The sequence below is a fragment of the Podarcis vaucheri genome (genome assembly GCF_965113315.1).
Source record: "Podarcis vaucheri genome assembly, chromosome: 3".
NCBI lineage: Eukaryota > Metazoa > Chordata > Lepidosauria > Squamata > Lacertidae > Podarcis > Podarcis vaucheri.
The window spans coordinates 18924732-18939948 of NC_138761.1; the positions used below are offsets into that span (position 1 = coordinate 18924732).

At 43.3% G+C, this 15217-nt stretch overlaps 2 protein-coding genes across 20 annotated transcripts in view; one reads left to right on the top strand and one right to left on the bottom strand.

Annotated features, from left to right (window-relative positions):
• Window positions 1-6657, top strand: part of BCL2L11 (BCL2 like 11) — a 107471-nt gene extending 100814 nt beyond the window's left edge. For all 7 annotated transcript variants that reach the window (XM_082217972.1, XM_082217974.1, XM_082217973.1 and 4 more), the window contains one exon: window positions 731-6657. In XM_082217972.1, coding sequence (XP_082074098.1) covers window positions 731-820 — 90 coding nt within the window. In that variant the 3' untranslated portion in view covers window positions 821-6657. The remainder of the gene's footprint in view (window positions 1-730) is intronic.
• The window catches only part of LOC309529624 (uncharacterized protein), a 304631-nt gene that overhangs the window by 33500 nt on the left and 255914 nt on the right, over window positions 1-15217 (bottom strand). For 11 of the 13 annotated variants that reach the window (XR_014218207.1, XR_014218208.1, XR_014218209.1 and 8 more), the window contains one exon: window positions 7927-8038. The exons of the other annotated variants lie outside the window; for them this stretch is intronic. The gene's annotated coding sequence lies outside the window, so the exon portion shown is untranslated. The remainder of the gene's footprint in view (window positions 1-7926; window positions 8039-15217) is intronic. 13 annotated transcript variants of the gene reach the window in all.

Genomic DNA, 15217 nt, shown 5'->3' on the forward strand with positions numbered 1-15217 from the left:
GCAAGCATGTTTCCATGCTCACAGGTGAGAAAAAGCAGTAAGTTCTGCTCATGTATTTGCATTTGCATTTGCAGCAAACAGTAAAAAAACACCCAAAAAACCATATCAATTAAGGCAGACTATCTGAATAAAAGTAAATAAAGCAAAACACAGTGTGTGTCAAAACATAAAACAAGTAAAAGCCAAATTCATGTCAAGAAAGCATAAATCTTAATAAATCCGTAGCAATTAATACAAGAACAGGATTCCTCATCTTGGCCTTATTATCCCCATCTAATCAGCAGAGGCTAATTTTCACAAAAATACATTGTTAGGTCAATAAATATTAAACTTTTATGTCATGTAGGCTACTTGTGATCACATGCACATATGCTGTTATCTCCTTTTCAAACAACATGATAGTTCTTTTGATTACAATGCTCAAGTTGAAGTGTGGCCAAGTAGGTGATGCTAAACACCCAAAACTCAAATAAAAGCTAACTGGTTGTTTTATTATCTCACTGTGTACAGAACATCAATCTTAGCCACTTGAGCACCTGTCAGAACGACTTGCGGTGCCAACATATAACAGTGCCATCATGTCATGCTTGGCCCTGGCATGGCTTTTGCAGTTTCCTATCCTAACTGTGCTAGCATAGCAATTCCTGTGCTTGGCATATAAATTCGGTAATTATTACTGCCAGACAGGAAAGCTTCGTGAATTAAAACAACCTCTCATTTCCTCTTGCAGGGTTTCTTGGATTACCAAGCAGTAAACCACCAGATCATAATTTTGCGCCTGTTGCATTACATCGTCCGCCTCATATGGAGAATGCAGTGACTAACGCGCCGAGGCAGCTTGGGATTGTTTACTCGTTTCCAGCGACAGCAACCTTGAACACAATGTCTTTGGTCTCTGGGTGCAGGTAACAGGCCTTTCCTGACCTCGGATACATCCAGCAAATGAAAAGGAGCAAGAAGGACTCCATATCAGGCGGTTTGGACCTCTTTGTGGTTTCTTTTGAGGAAAGCAAGTTTTTTAAATGGATATTTGGAAATGGACCACCTTTTTAAGAAACAGGATTTCTTCTGAAAGTAGAGCTAACTTTGTTTTGTTGAAAGTTCTTTAAAAAAAGAAAGAAAAGAACCTTGCTTATATTGCAGCTTTCAAGAAAATCATTGAATCCTGTTCTCATTTGGAAACTTGTGGGTTGCTATTATACCTTGCAACAGAATTGTCTGAGCCAGCTCCTTTGTAAAGCTGTCTTAGTTTTTATATTACATACTTCCTGTTCAAAATCTTTCCAAGCAGTGAGAAGACAGACTGGTAATTTCTGTGCTACCTAAAATTCACCTATCCTTGTACATTATTCACAGAAGAAGTTTGGGGTGGGGGTGGGGAGTACATCCATCTGCTGTTTAAGCACCATTTTTAATCTTCTGTTAGGTGAAGCAGTTGCATCTTGCAGCCCAGAAGGAGAACTCTTGAATTTGCTTTGGAAGTTGAAATTAAACTGTGAAAGTTTTAATGTTCCAAATAATGTCACCAGGTTGCCTTTTACAATTTTCTTCCTTTATAATTTGTATAGATAAGTCTGTATTCTATGACATATACTGAAGGGGGGGAGGGGGGATGTAGCAATAAGTCATTGTATGTGGGTGAAAGCAGTTCCTATGCCTGTGCAATATTGCCCAAAGTTGTTAGCAACAGGGTCCTACTGCATAATTTCAGGCACTGTTTTGATCCTCACTTTGGTATATTTCTCTTTGGTTTTTTTAAATCCAGTCTTTGCGTTTTGTATTGTTTATTTTTTTTAAGCACTCTGGATTTTGTTAATTGCTGCCTTTGTTTTTAAATAATATGAGAGATGACCGAGCAACCATAATGTGGAATGTAAAAGGACTACTGACTCGCTGCCTGGGTTTGAGGTCAACAGCAGCACAGTATTCAGAGGGTGAAAACTCCAACAAAAGAAAGAGCAGGAACAAATTTTATTCCAGAAAAAAAGACCTTTTAACAAGTGGCACCTATTCCACCTCCCTTTCCTAAGGTGTCAATAGGTGATTGGCTGCATTTATCTAATATGAGTTAGCTACTTTGTTTTGTGATGTTCCTTAATCAGGGCTACTTGTAATGTGATAAGAAAAACAAAAAGCCGAATCAAGGGCAACCTGCTGCAAACAGCTGAATTGTGCAACATATTGAATTGTGCAGGTTGTTTCTGTAAGCCATAAAGGGGAGCAGTAAGGATTGATAATTCCCAAACTGTAGGGTGGGGCACAGTGGTATGCCATAGCAAAGGACTGAAATGCGTCTGGTAAACTTAAGTCACTATGCTGGACTGGGGAGAGTCCTGCACATCTTTAATTCCCTCCTCTGTCCCTTTTACCCAATTTATCTGTCAGTTTATGGGAAGAGGGAGTCTTCTGCGGGAAGGACTTGCTAGGTTCCTCGTCTTGGGTACGCTATGGGCTGCCAGGTACAGGAGAATCCCAGAAAGTATAGGAAGCTGCTTTATACCACTGAGCCAACTAGCTCAGTATTGTCATTCTGACAGACAAGTGTGTAAGGATTCTTTCTCATCCTTACCTGTAGATACTGGGGATTGAACCTGGGATCTCCTGCACACAGTCCTTCTCTACCTGACTCCTGGCAGGCAGAAGAAGGGGAAATGTAGAGTGGCAGTAAGACCCTCTTAACGGCATCATTCTTTAGTTGTAAGGAGGATGCCTGCCGATTATTGTGGGAGCAGACTGAGAAAATAGGTGTATGGTAAAGCCCCCAATCTTAATCCTAGAAAACACTGTGTCCCATGTAATAAAGGTTTGGGAAATGCTGGGCAGAGCCCTGAAGACTCCCCATGGTCCCTTGCATTCAGATATTACATCAGATTTCGGAAGGAGTCTTTCAGACTTAGATTTGCAGTCGAAAAGATTAATAAATTGCTTTTAAAAAGAGCTGAAATTCTCAGGATACTGAATTCTGTACCCTATACCAAATTGGTAAAGAACCACAGTATGCACACAATCCCAAACTTAAATAAAAATGTGCCATTAAAAAAAATCAAGTAAAATTCCACTAAACCAGATGGCAAACAGTATTGGCACAGATCCTGACTTCCTTTTTTAAAAAAAGAAACATTTTGCTTCTGTAATATCACGCTTCCTGATGCAATCCCTATATCTCAGAAGTTCCACTGAGTTCAATGAGGCTTATTCCTACGTGCGTAGATTAAAGGATTGCAACCTGAATTACTTCAGTTTTGGGACATTGTTCATTTCATTTTCCTCCTATAAAATCAAAGCGGTTTAACCTGTGCTGTACCATGTTATGCTAAACTGGTTCATATGTGGATTTGGACTGAGTTTTTACTTTGCTTTGGGAGACAACTGCAAAATGAGCTTCCTGGAACTGCATAGTTGCTTAAAGGTTCTGGTTGCAAGTTCCCCTTATTCCACATAATTTTATTTGGCTATTGATCAGTTACATAAAATTGTGCAGATACTTTGCATAATACAATGGGTCAGCTGATTCCTGTTTGTAACTCGCTTCCAAATGCTACGTCGCCAATTTCTGGTTTCACCAGTGCCACTGAAAATGTTGTAACCTCTTTTTTTAAAAACTGCAGTCTTTTTGGGGCTATATCAAATCCATCCTAAGTGCTATTATGTGCTGGAGAGTTTTGTCAACTTCAGCTCCTATGCCAGTGCCTGCAGATGCATCCCCTGTCCTGAATGTGTCTGCAGTAGATTATAGGATAAATCCAGATGATCGAAATAAGCTTTGGGATCCCAAGCTAGAGAGAGGCGCAAGCAACAATAAGCTGCTCGCACACATCACCTGGTGCATGTCTGTATAATAGATGGTTAGTAAGATTGATATTGACAGTGCCAAACACCCCTTTGAAAACAAGAGACGAGGAAAGGGTGTGCTAAGATTCTGTCCAAACTGACAGCCATGATCTGACTGTTGCCAGTTCACTGTTGGAAACATCCCTAAGTCTTGCATCCAGGGACAAACCACTTCATCCTCTTGTGCTTTTGCTATTCCAGATCCAGCCAGGGAATCATGTGCAGAAGTCGTCTTGTCTCCTTATCTGTATAGCCCTTATTCGGTCGGGCTGTTCATCTGTAAGCTCCCACGGCGATAATGTGCTAACAAGGGCAAAGCCATGGTAGCTTTGTAGCAGCGTTAGTTTCTTAATTTTACTAGCTTTGGTGAACAATGTTGTGGGTTTTCTCCCCAGTTTGTTTTAACATCAAGCAGAAATTGCAACATCACTAATAGTAATTTTGCCTGTATAATTAATTGCATGGTACCCACATAAAGCTGTTTGATTGAAAAAGGCAAGGAAGCGGTGTTAAGTCTTAGACCATTCAAACTGATACTGTGTGATAAGAGATTTTTTGTGACATCCAAAAAACCAGGGAAACCAAGGATTTCATTTCCAGGTTTAGCAATGTTGATAACACAGCTTTTAGACCGGCAGTTTGCCAGTAATCTTTCAGCATACGATGGGAAACCTGTGTTTTTCACTGGGAATAATTAGAAAGCTCTCTCTTGAGATCCAACTGACTCATATTAGTTGTCATCACTGACCCATCGTGATTCCTTCTAAAATAGTTTCTGCCACCATAATTAGTTCCCAAGAACTCACCAAAGTGTTTTCTGTTTACTGCTTCTGCATTTGGAGCATTCTAGTTTTAATGCCTTTCTAACACAAAATCCTCCCTGCAGTCATGCTTTTAGTGGTTGGGATCTAGGGAGCTCCAGGCAAGCCCCTGAAGTGGGAGGATTCCCCTGTTCTTCATTGACATGGTTACAGAGAGTATTCTTTAGGAAACCGTAACCTATTAAGAGTGGCTTTTTTGTGGAGGGAGGGAGCTAAGGGAATAAGGAGCTGCTTTGGGAAGGGGGGTCCTGAAAGTTGCAGTGCACTCTCTTCAGACCCCTATAACCTTCCCTCCCCCTTTTCTTATAAGGCTCGGCTGGCCCAGTGCCTTGAGATGTGTACACATTCATATGTGTTAACTGCTAGCATGGGAGTGCAATTAGCTTGCTGCCATGGCTTCAGGCAAACTTAATTGTAAGCCGAAGAAATGTGGTTTTTTTTAATAAAAAAAAATTCTGTGAATTATAACATAAATCAGTAAATGGCAAGATATTGGCACTGTGTGGCCCAAACCCAAGCTCTCTTTGTTTTTCCAAGAAATCTCTGCCGGACATTATATCTTAAAATGCTAAATCAAGCAAGGCCCGTTTTAGTTTGTCACAGTTCAGTGCAGGTTTTGTGCCTTGACATCCCCACAGTGTCCACATTAGACTTGTGGGTTTAAAAAAAAAAACATTTTCTAGAAATCCCATTTATATATCTATAACTATATATAATCCTGCCAAAACATTTTATGAAGAATTTTCTTTGGTTGTGGAGAAACCATATTCAAATTTCTTCTTAGTGTCTCCATGCTTTGCCCCCTTTTGAATGATTGTAAATATTTGAGTATTTATTAGATTAGTGCAGTCCTCATCTGAGCCAAATGTCGCCTCTGTGCAATGTTCCCTCTCTTCTTACTATGTCATGTAAGATTTTTTGTACAGCAGCTGAAGTAAAACGGATTGATTTCTCTAAACTTTTTTTTGTAGAATTGACTTTGTTAAATACTGTAGATTCCCCTTTTCTTTGTAATTAATGCACTCTACTGTTCCATAATGCTGTAACTTGTAGAAATGTTGTATATTTATTTTCTGCTTATTTAAGTTCTTGTAAAGTCTCCCCCCCCTTTGAATTGTACTTAGTGTATATGGAGATAGTGATTGATCAGTTTAGAGCACTGTCTACTAGTTTATTGCTATTTTAGATGTTGTTTAAACCCCTTGATTTTCTATACCGTGTCTCTTGCCCATCTTTCTCTGTCTTGTTAAAATAATTGAAGTGAAGGCAGGGATCAGTTTGATTGGGAAGGGCTTTTACATGTTCAAGGGCCACATCCAGCACTGCATTTGTGGCTTTTAAAAGGAGTTAGTTCCAAATAACTTTGAGGACCGAAGGCAGATTACATATTGGTTTTGATAAAGCAACATGCAGTGCTCTGAACTGGTCAGTCTTTTAAAAATGTCCAGGGAGCTTCCTCGGGACACCTACTCACAGCATCCCCTCTCAAAAGTAGATTTTTGTTGCAAATTCATTAGGTGCCAGTTCACAATCTTGGTGCTTCCTGTTTCTTCCTACAATTGTGCTTACATTTAAGGGCTGTTAAGAACTTGTCCCTTAGCCTCAGTTTACGTAGCACAGGATATGACTTGTTACCTCATAAATAAGAAGTACCTGCAGTTTATTCAAGAACTACTAAATTTTTAGTGGAAGAGAGACATTTTGCACCCTGGTTTATAGACCACTAGTTACTGTATGACAGCACCATAACATCAGGTACAAACATCAATGTAGCACTGATCTTGTACTGATTAATCACTAACATGTTTCTTAGAACCCAGCATTTTTATGTAGCATTTTTATTGCAGTTTCCCTGGCTTACTTGTGTTTTGCACTGATGAAATTTTGACAGGGTAATTGCCACTTTACTTGTGCAATACTGCTGTAAATAACCGCAGATCTTTTTTTTAAGATACAATCTTTTATGTTCTTAATGAATTTTATATGAATAAAACTTTCAACTATTCATTGCGTACATTTTTTTTCCCAGTTTCTTTCCTAAGTTTGCTTGTTCTTGCACAGTTATTAAATGAAACAATGGCGGTGAATTGGGCTTGGACACAATATTATTTGTGCAGACCTCCCTTACATACACTTCCCTTAATGTGCATAATCAGAAGAATCCTTGTAATGGATTGTTCAAGTAATGGAGTTGTCTAATGCAACTAGCACTTAATTACAGAAACGAGGTACAGAACTAAGCAAAAGGAAAACCATTCAAAGGGCTGCCGAGAGACTGTTGGATATGGTAAAAATGCTGATCTGTTCCCACAGGGAGGGAGACCAGCTGACAGTGTGGTACTTCTTGCTACACTTGTGGAAAGCTTCAGGGGTCTAGATGTGCTAATGGTGGTCTTCCAGCAGAGGTAGTAGTGGGTTGGAGGAGTGTCACAAGGTAGCCTTAGATCTGCAGAATTCAGTGCCCTTCATTCTGCCATTCCCACAGCTCAGGTCTAAAAGGACATGAGCCCCTGGAGCCGCCATGGCGAAAAGGAAGAAAAAGCTGCCTCTGTGCAGCCTGCCCTGCTGCAGCAAACAAGCAAGGTTTTGGATGTTGCAGTAAAACTACCTTGGAATATCTGCCCTGCCAATAGGATTGCTCTGTAAAATGGGATATGGTCAAGGATTATAAGATGAATAGGGTGGAGAGATTTTTCTTCCTTTTATAACATGGTAGAGAAACTGCAGCTCTTATGCCAACTTGATTCCCCAGACCTCCCTATTTGGCCAATCCAACCACCACCACCCCCCCCCGAAATTCCTGTCAGGTGTGGCAGTATCCCCCCCCCCCCAATTGATCCCTGTGGGTCAACTTAGATGAGTGGGATGACCTGCCTGTCAGTCACCTGGTGGCATTATACTGTCAGCTGATTGGCAGGTGATTGGTCCTGTCTGCTTGTCAAATCTGGCTGACCAAATGGGGGGTATTAAATATCTAGCCCACCAGGCCCCAAAGGTTCCCTACCCTGCTGCCTATATGATGCTGCCTTTGCTTGATTAGCAGTGGGCTCAGGACAAAACTTAAGGAAATCTTATTCCATGCAGTGCATAATTAAGAAGTAACTCGCTAACACACGATATGACAGTTACTAGCTTGGATGGCATTAGGAAGAAGCATTAAGACAAATTCTTGGAGGATACAGCCCTGCACATGCTTCCTTGCAAGTAGGCACCAATGATTCATATTCCAAAAGTAGACCACATTTCTATAAATGGATTAGTAGCAACTTATTACCTCCTCTGCATAAGATCCGAAGGCCTAGTGGGTGCAGAATAATCCAGCTCAGTGAGTCCAAAGATGAGGAAATTAGCTGCCAGGTGGAAGTTTTTCAGAATGCTGCTGCAGCCTGTAAGAGACATGGAATAGGTTTGCTACACAATGACCACAGCCAGGTCTACAGAGTCCAGACTCCTCTCATTTTCCTCCCTGCTGTGCCTAAACTGAGCAAACTGATGGTGATGTCAAGGCTGGGTACATGGAACTGGACTGTTGCATGTGACTTAAAATGAATGCTTCTGACATGCATAGACAATTAGTGATGCCAAGCAAGTGAGCTTCTTGATTGGCTTCAACTTCTGTTTACATGTTTGAGGACTTAATTAGCAATGCACAAATGAGTAGAGCAGCCTCTGGATAATGAGAGGCCCTCAAGCAACATCCGTTTCATCTGGAAATTAGCGCTGATGTAAACACAAGGTTTTCTATCGCTCGCCGTACCCAGAGGTGAGTGGAATTGTCCCTATAAGCTACATAGAAACATCCTGAAACAATGACCCAAGAGTTGTCGGCTGTGGTCACCAGCCATGACTCAACCACCTTAAAAAGGTAAAGGTAAAGGGACCCCTGACCATTAGGTCCAGTCGTGGCCAACTCTGGGGTTGCGGCACTCATCTCACTTTATTGGCCGAGGGAGCCGGTGTACAGCTTCCAGGTCATGTGGCCAGCATGACTAAGCCGCTTCTGGCAAACCAGAGCAGCGCACGGAAACGCCGTTTACCTTCCCGCCGGAGTGGTACCTATTTATCTACTTGCACTTTGATGTGCTTTCGAACTGCTAGGTTGGCAGGAGCAGGGACCGAGCAACGGGAGCTCACCCCGTCGCGGGGATTCGAACCGCCAAACTTCTGATTGGCGAAGTCCTAGGCTCTGTGGTTTAACCCACAGCGCCACCTGTGTCCAACCACCTTAGCCTCAGGTAAAAACAACTTTTCAGCTTGGGCTCAAATTTTGCTTCTGGTGTTAACAAATACCGATCCCTGAAAGAGCTTCACTAAGTGCTTTCTTTCTGCCTTATTAATATGGCCCAGCTTGCCCTTCATCCAATGCACCATACAAAGCTCACACAGAGTTCTCGTCCTGTGACTTGTAATGTGGTGGGACGCATATTAACTTGACCCTTCTCCTGCCTGTTGAATTTCCCCCCACAGCCTCTCCCTGCTGGCCTGTTTGCTCCTGATGTTCCTCTTGGGCAGCTCTGAGGGCTTATCCACACTTAACCTTTTGCTTCATGATTTCTAAGCACAGGCCCACACTTTCCCAGTCCGTGTCCTTACCACTTTCTGCAGAAAAATCCAAACTTCATCAATGAATCACAAGAAACCTCAATTCGGGTTGTCTGCTGCAATTCAGCAGTAAACTGGGTTTTCGCAGGAAAAGTGGAAGGGTTTAAAAAAAAAAAAAGCCCTCAGACACAGATCTGGAAAGCCCGGAACTGTACCTAGAGATATGGAGCAGAGGTGGATGAACCCTGAGTTTGGGAATAAACTGGTGGAGTGGGAGGGATTACTCTGTCCTGGCTGCACTATCAGAGGTAATATGCCTCCGAATGCCAAGTGCTGGGATCTGCAAATGGAAGATTTGTTGTTGCACTTGGGTCTCATTTGTGGGCTTCCCATAGGCATCCGGCTGGCCACTGTGTGAACAGGATGTTGGAATGTTGGACTTAGACGGGCCTTTGGTCTGATTCAGCAGCCAGGCTGCTCTTATGTTCCTGTTAAAGTGGAGAATTGGTGGGAGGTTGGACAGCTGAGCCCAACTCCAGCCCTGCACAAACCCCCTCATTGTCATCCATTGTGAAGCAAGCAAAACGTAGCCCTGCTCATAAAAGTGTGAAGACACGCCCCAGCCTTCTGTATCCGTGCAAGGTCCCCCAGGGTGTGCTCTTACTCAAACCTAGCATAGAGAGTGAGTCGTGTGTGTGGTTTTTAGTCTAGGAAGCACCATTCCATTCCTAGACAGAGTGTGAGCCGCTTCCAGAGGACCCTGCTTAGTCACAAAGGACTCAGCGACCTGTTTGCAGTTCACATGCTCAGTCCCATCACAACTACACCCTGTTGGGCAGACAGACTCTCTTACTCTGGATGCAAGCTCATTATTTCCCAGCACTAAACATGCACATGCAGACAATCTGCATGGGGCAGGGGCACCTGTCGTATTTTTCACTCTATAAGATGCACCAGACCACAAGACGCACCTAGTTTTTGGAGGAGGAAAACAAGAAAAAATATATTCTGAATCTCAGAAGCCAGAACAGCAAGAGGGATCACTGCGCAGAGATCCCGCTCGCTGTTCTGGCTTCTGGGATAGCTGCGCAAAGCCTCTTCAGGGCAGTGGGATGAAGGCTCCCCATGCCCTGAAGAGGCTTTGCGCGGCTGAGCCAGAAGCTAGAACAGCGAGAGGGAGTGCTGCACAGCGATCCCTCTTGCTGTTCTGGCTTCTGGGATAGCTGTGCAGCCTGCATTCACTCCATAAGACGCACACACATTTCCCCTTACTTTTTAGCAGGGAAAAGGTGCGTCTTATAGAGCGAAAAATACAGTATATGTGGCTTCTGCTTTCTTTATTCCTGTGTTTCTGTACTGCACTGCCGTTTTAGACTGCCTTTCCAAGAATAGATCAGAGGGCGGTTCACAAAACATACTCTGCAGCAGAACTCACCCAAGTGATTATGAGTGATATTCACTAATATATATATATATATATATATATATATATATATATATATATATATATATAATGTGTGTGTGTGTGTGTAAACGTTATGCAAATAGTTACGTTATTTACCACTTTGTTTTTGTCACTTCCTTTCTACTTAAATGCACTGAAAATAATTAACCCAAATTAATTACATAATCCATTATGTAGGTTTTGGTTGTGGTAGATAACAAGTTGAATAACGTGGGCTTTAGCAGGAGCCAAACTGTAGCAGAACAGAAACAACGCTGATTGCAACAAACCCAGTAGCGGAATAGAAACAACTACGAAACCAGGACAAGACAGAGATTGCTGCCTCCTTCCTTCTCCAGCCAGGGCTGGTGGGTACAGCGGAATTCATTCTCTCAAGTACTTGGGTCCTGGACCTTCAGGACTTTATTACATGGAAGTGCTTTCTTGACAGGGGCGGTGGGGGGGGGGGAGAGACTTAGCATGTCAAGCTGTCCTGAGCCAGATCTTTATCGTCATTTATCTACTTAATCAGGAGCAAAGCGACTCGTTTCGCCTGCAGATAGGAAATTAAACAGGCACCACCGCCTTGATCTGAAACTAACAGGGTGACCTCAACAGAGGCCCATCAAGCATTTTTTTTAACAAGTTCTTTTCAGCTATTCTTAACCAGTTTTGGTTTGTTCCTATCTAGTCCAAGGGTAATGAGAGCTAAAAAAAATAGATGAATTCTACCGCAGATCTAAGCCACCAGCCTGCAAAATACTCTCTTCCACACATGTGGAATTCCAGCTTCTCATACGATGGCCAGTGATAAACATCAAAATATCAGAGCCTATGCGAGTGTGTTTTTAAAAATGTGACTCTTCAGTCTTTTTTCCAGTTTACAATTGCTTTTCTCGATTTTTGAGTTTCTTGGTCTCTAAGTGACGGGTCTAAGTTAGGCGTAGTCAAAAAAGTTTGTTTGTTTTTTTGGGGGGGGTTTACACTGAATTTGTACCCCCCCAAAAAAGTGCTCCCCAATCCACAAGCCAGAGGGAAACCCACCTCATTGTCACGCTCATCAGTTTGCGAAAGGAGAATTCCTGCCTGCAGACAGGCAGAAAAAAAGGTTCGCCCTTCCAAACAGCTGCATTTTGGTGGGGAAAACAGAGGGAGATAGGGTTTCAGTCGGCCTGCCTGCACTTTGCTGAATCAGCAGGCTGTCTGGGCTCTGGCAGTGTTCCCTCATCAAGGAGCCTGCAGCAGCCTCCCTTGCTCCATTATCACCAGCCAGGCAGCCACGATTCCAGGACCTTGTGTGAAAGGAAGCATGGCCTTGGGAGAGGGAGGGAGGCAGAGGAGGACCCCGTGGTTTGTTTACTAGCAGAGGGGCTCTGTGAGGCATGAATGCCCCCTGACCTGCGACAGAGCAGGGGGGGAAAGACATCACATTATAGGTGTTTTAAGTGCAAAAGAGCTGTGTGGTTTTTTTTAAAATCAAAAGCCCTGATTTGCTTGCACAAAGCTTAAACAGAGGTTAGATTATAGCCAGTCTCTTTTGATCATTCATTCCGATATGTTTCTGCAGAGGCTGTATATCATCAAGCATTCATCCCTATTTGCTTCTGGGGTGTTTCCAGGTCTTCCCCCTTAATCAGTTGTTCATTCTACACTTTTCAACGTGGTTTTCCTGTCACTTTCCAAATTAGATAAAAGGTAAAGGTACCCCTGCCCGTACGGGCCAGTCTTGACAGACTCTAGGGTTGTGCGCTCATCTCACTCTAGAGGCCGGGAGCCAGCGCTGTCCGCAGACACTTCCGGGTCACGTGGCCAGCGTGATGAAGCTATTCTGGCGAGCCAGCACCAGCGCAGCGCACGGAAACGCCGTTTACCTGCCCACTAGTAAGCGGTCCCTATTTATCTACTTGCACCCAGAGGTGCTTTCGAACTGCTACGTTGGCAGGCACTGGGACCGAGCAACGAGAGCTCACCCCATCGCGGGGATTCGAACCGCCGACCATGCGATCGGCAAGTCCTAGGCGCTGAGGTTTTACCCACAGTGCCACCCACGTCCCTTTCCAAATTGCAGTGTTCCTTTTTCAAAGTCGATTAGTCGCGCTAGGGCAACAGACGCAGCACTTTAATGGCACAAGCCAAACATTTCCTAGGAAGTTCTTGAATGCCTCCTGCAAAAAGATTGATGGTCTGGAGGCACTTCATGGCAGTTTCTTGACAGGACCAACATGCATGTCTAACCACAGGGTGGGGTAATATTCCTGGCTCCCATTTCATTCTCCAGAATGGGGCCAAAACCTGGTTTCAGGTTTTGTTTGTTTGTCTGTTTTAAAAAATTAAACATCAAATCTAAATCAACAAGGCATATGGGTCTCAGCAGACTGCTACTCATAACATCACAAGTGGATAAAGTTTGGGTCTTGCAAACTGTCCCCATCCCCAAGTGACTTTGTGACAGAAGCAATGTTAGCAAGGAAGTCCCAATCTGCTCCAGGAGAGGTTCAGGAAACTCTAAGACCCATAAAACCCTCTGTGGTGCACAGATGCTGCCATAACCAGGAACACACCTCTCAGACTAGATGAGATCGTCTTCCTATTACCATTGTTATTTTTGAACTATTTATTGGAAGTGAATGAGGTACAGGCTGTAAAGAGGTCTCTGGACCCCAATCTCATGATGAGGAGCAGCCTTCAGCCTTTTAGCCCTTGCTAATCCACTGCATCCACAACCCCTCAATCAGTTTTTGGACACTGCCTATATCAATGTATTTACCTCTGATTAACTCTGAGTCGGATGCACAAAGGAAGAGGTCTACTCCTTGCTACTCTAAGGATGCATTGGGATGTGAGGATTATTGTGTTAGTTCTCCTGATTATAATGCTAGAGCTTCCCCTCTGGTTTCTAATGTTTCTTATGCACTGCATGACCTGCTGGATTATGGAATCGTGGCTTTTTGGTCGATATATGACTGTTCCCCTGTGATTCACCCATGAAAACGGCAGGAAAGTCCCAAATTGTGTCACAAAATGCATTAAAACAGCAGAAAAGTTACAGCGCAAAATGCCCACTATTTTCCAAGTTAATGAAATTGCAGGCAGATTTTTCTTTCCTGGAAGCAATTAACATGGAAATGACCACTAAATTTCTACTATAGTCCCCTAGATTTCCAGAAGTTTAGGCTGTGCGAAGAATCACAGAAAATGTGGGAATTATCAGGTAATGAGACATCAGGATGGCGGAATAAAGAGCTGTCTGAATTCAACCTGGGTAGCAAATGACTACATCCTGATTGAATACTTTTCTTTCTTTCTTTCTTTCTTTCTTTCAATTTTCATGGAGCAGACAACAAGAATCGTACCAAGGGTGAGTTAGCTTTCCCTCACCCCATGCTTGAGTTATGGAGGAAGGCTCTTTCTCATAAAGTGCCATGGTTTCTTACAGAGTATTGTGTACCTAATCATAAAACACTTCAGCAGAGGTGCAGTGTAATATGCGACCTGCTCTTCGCTTGGGCCCAACTATTTTTTAAAAAGCTTTTGACAGTTGTTATAACAGCATTTGTATTCCATTAAGCCCTGTCAAGAGCGATTTCATGACCCAGCACTGCAGCAGGTAGTGGCAACAGCTGTGGAGCAGGGCGAAGAAGCCGCTCTGTGACCAGAGCCCTCACAGGTGCTCAGGAAATGGCAGCAGCGACTCATGTTTACACAGGCAAGAAATCCTCCTTGCTCCAGATGCAACGGCACAGATAAGGGTGTCCTCTCTGAAACCCCAGTTTACCATTATGACCTATGGAAGTGGAGAACAAATTGGGTGATAAGCTGAAGTGGGGCTGAAGGGATTCTTCATACACTAGGATCTTGGGGGGTGGCAGGGCGGGTTAGGTGTACACATAACACTTCTTAAATTGACTTATTGCTGAAAATAAGTGTTGCAGTTTTTTTAAAAAAACAGTAAAATTTCACTTTAAAGAGTACACCTAAGAGTAGAATGCATTACTTAAGGGGAGTAAAATTCACTTGGAAACATGAATCGTATAGACATACTGAAAGCACTGGGTGACGGTGACTCACTTGAAACTTAACCCAGGCAAAAATGGAGCTGGGCTAGTTAGCAGTCATGAGACAGGGGAAGCCATGGAATTGCCTGATTTGAACGTCTCCCCCTCATGCTTTGCAGCTTGGGAGTGTTCCTGGATCCGGGTCTCTTTCTGGATTCTCAGAGGGAGGCATGTATCCTGGTAAGCCAGCTGGATCTCTTCCTGAAAATAAAGGCTCTTTTCATGGTTGTGCATGCCCCCTTGGCTGATGCCCTCATGATTAATAAAACATGTGTAGCTGCCCTTCTGGGTGACTTGGCCATTACAGAGGACTGTCCTCGGTTTGAAGGAATCATCTATCTGAGGACTGTCCGGTTCAAGTCCAGTTTAAGGATAAAGAGCCATGAAGATCAAGAACCATAAGAAGGGGGAACAAGGGACTTGAAGCTGCCCATCAACTGAGCCATTCGGTACACAGGTCACCCAGTCATGATATTCCACACAACGCTGAAATGCATTGCATCCCTATTTAAATTGCAGAAATT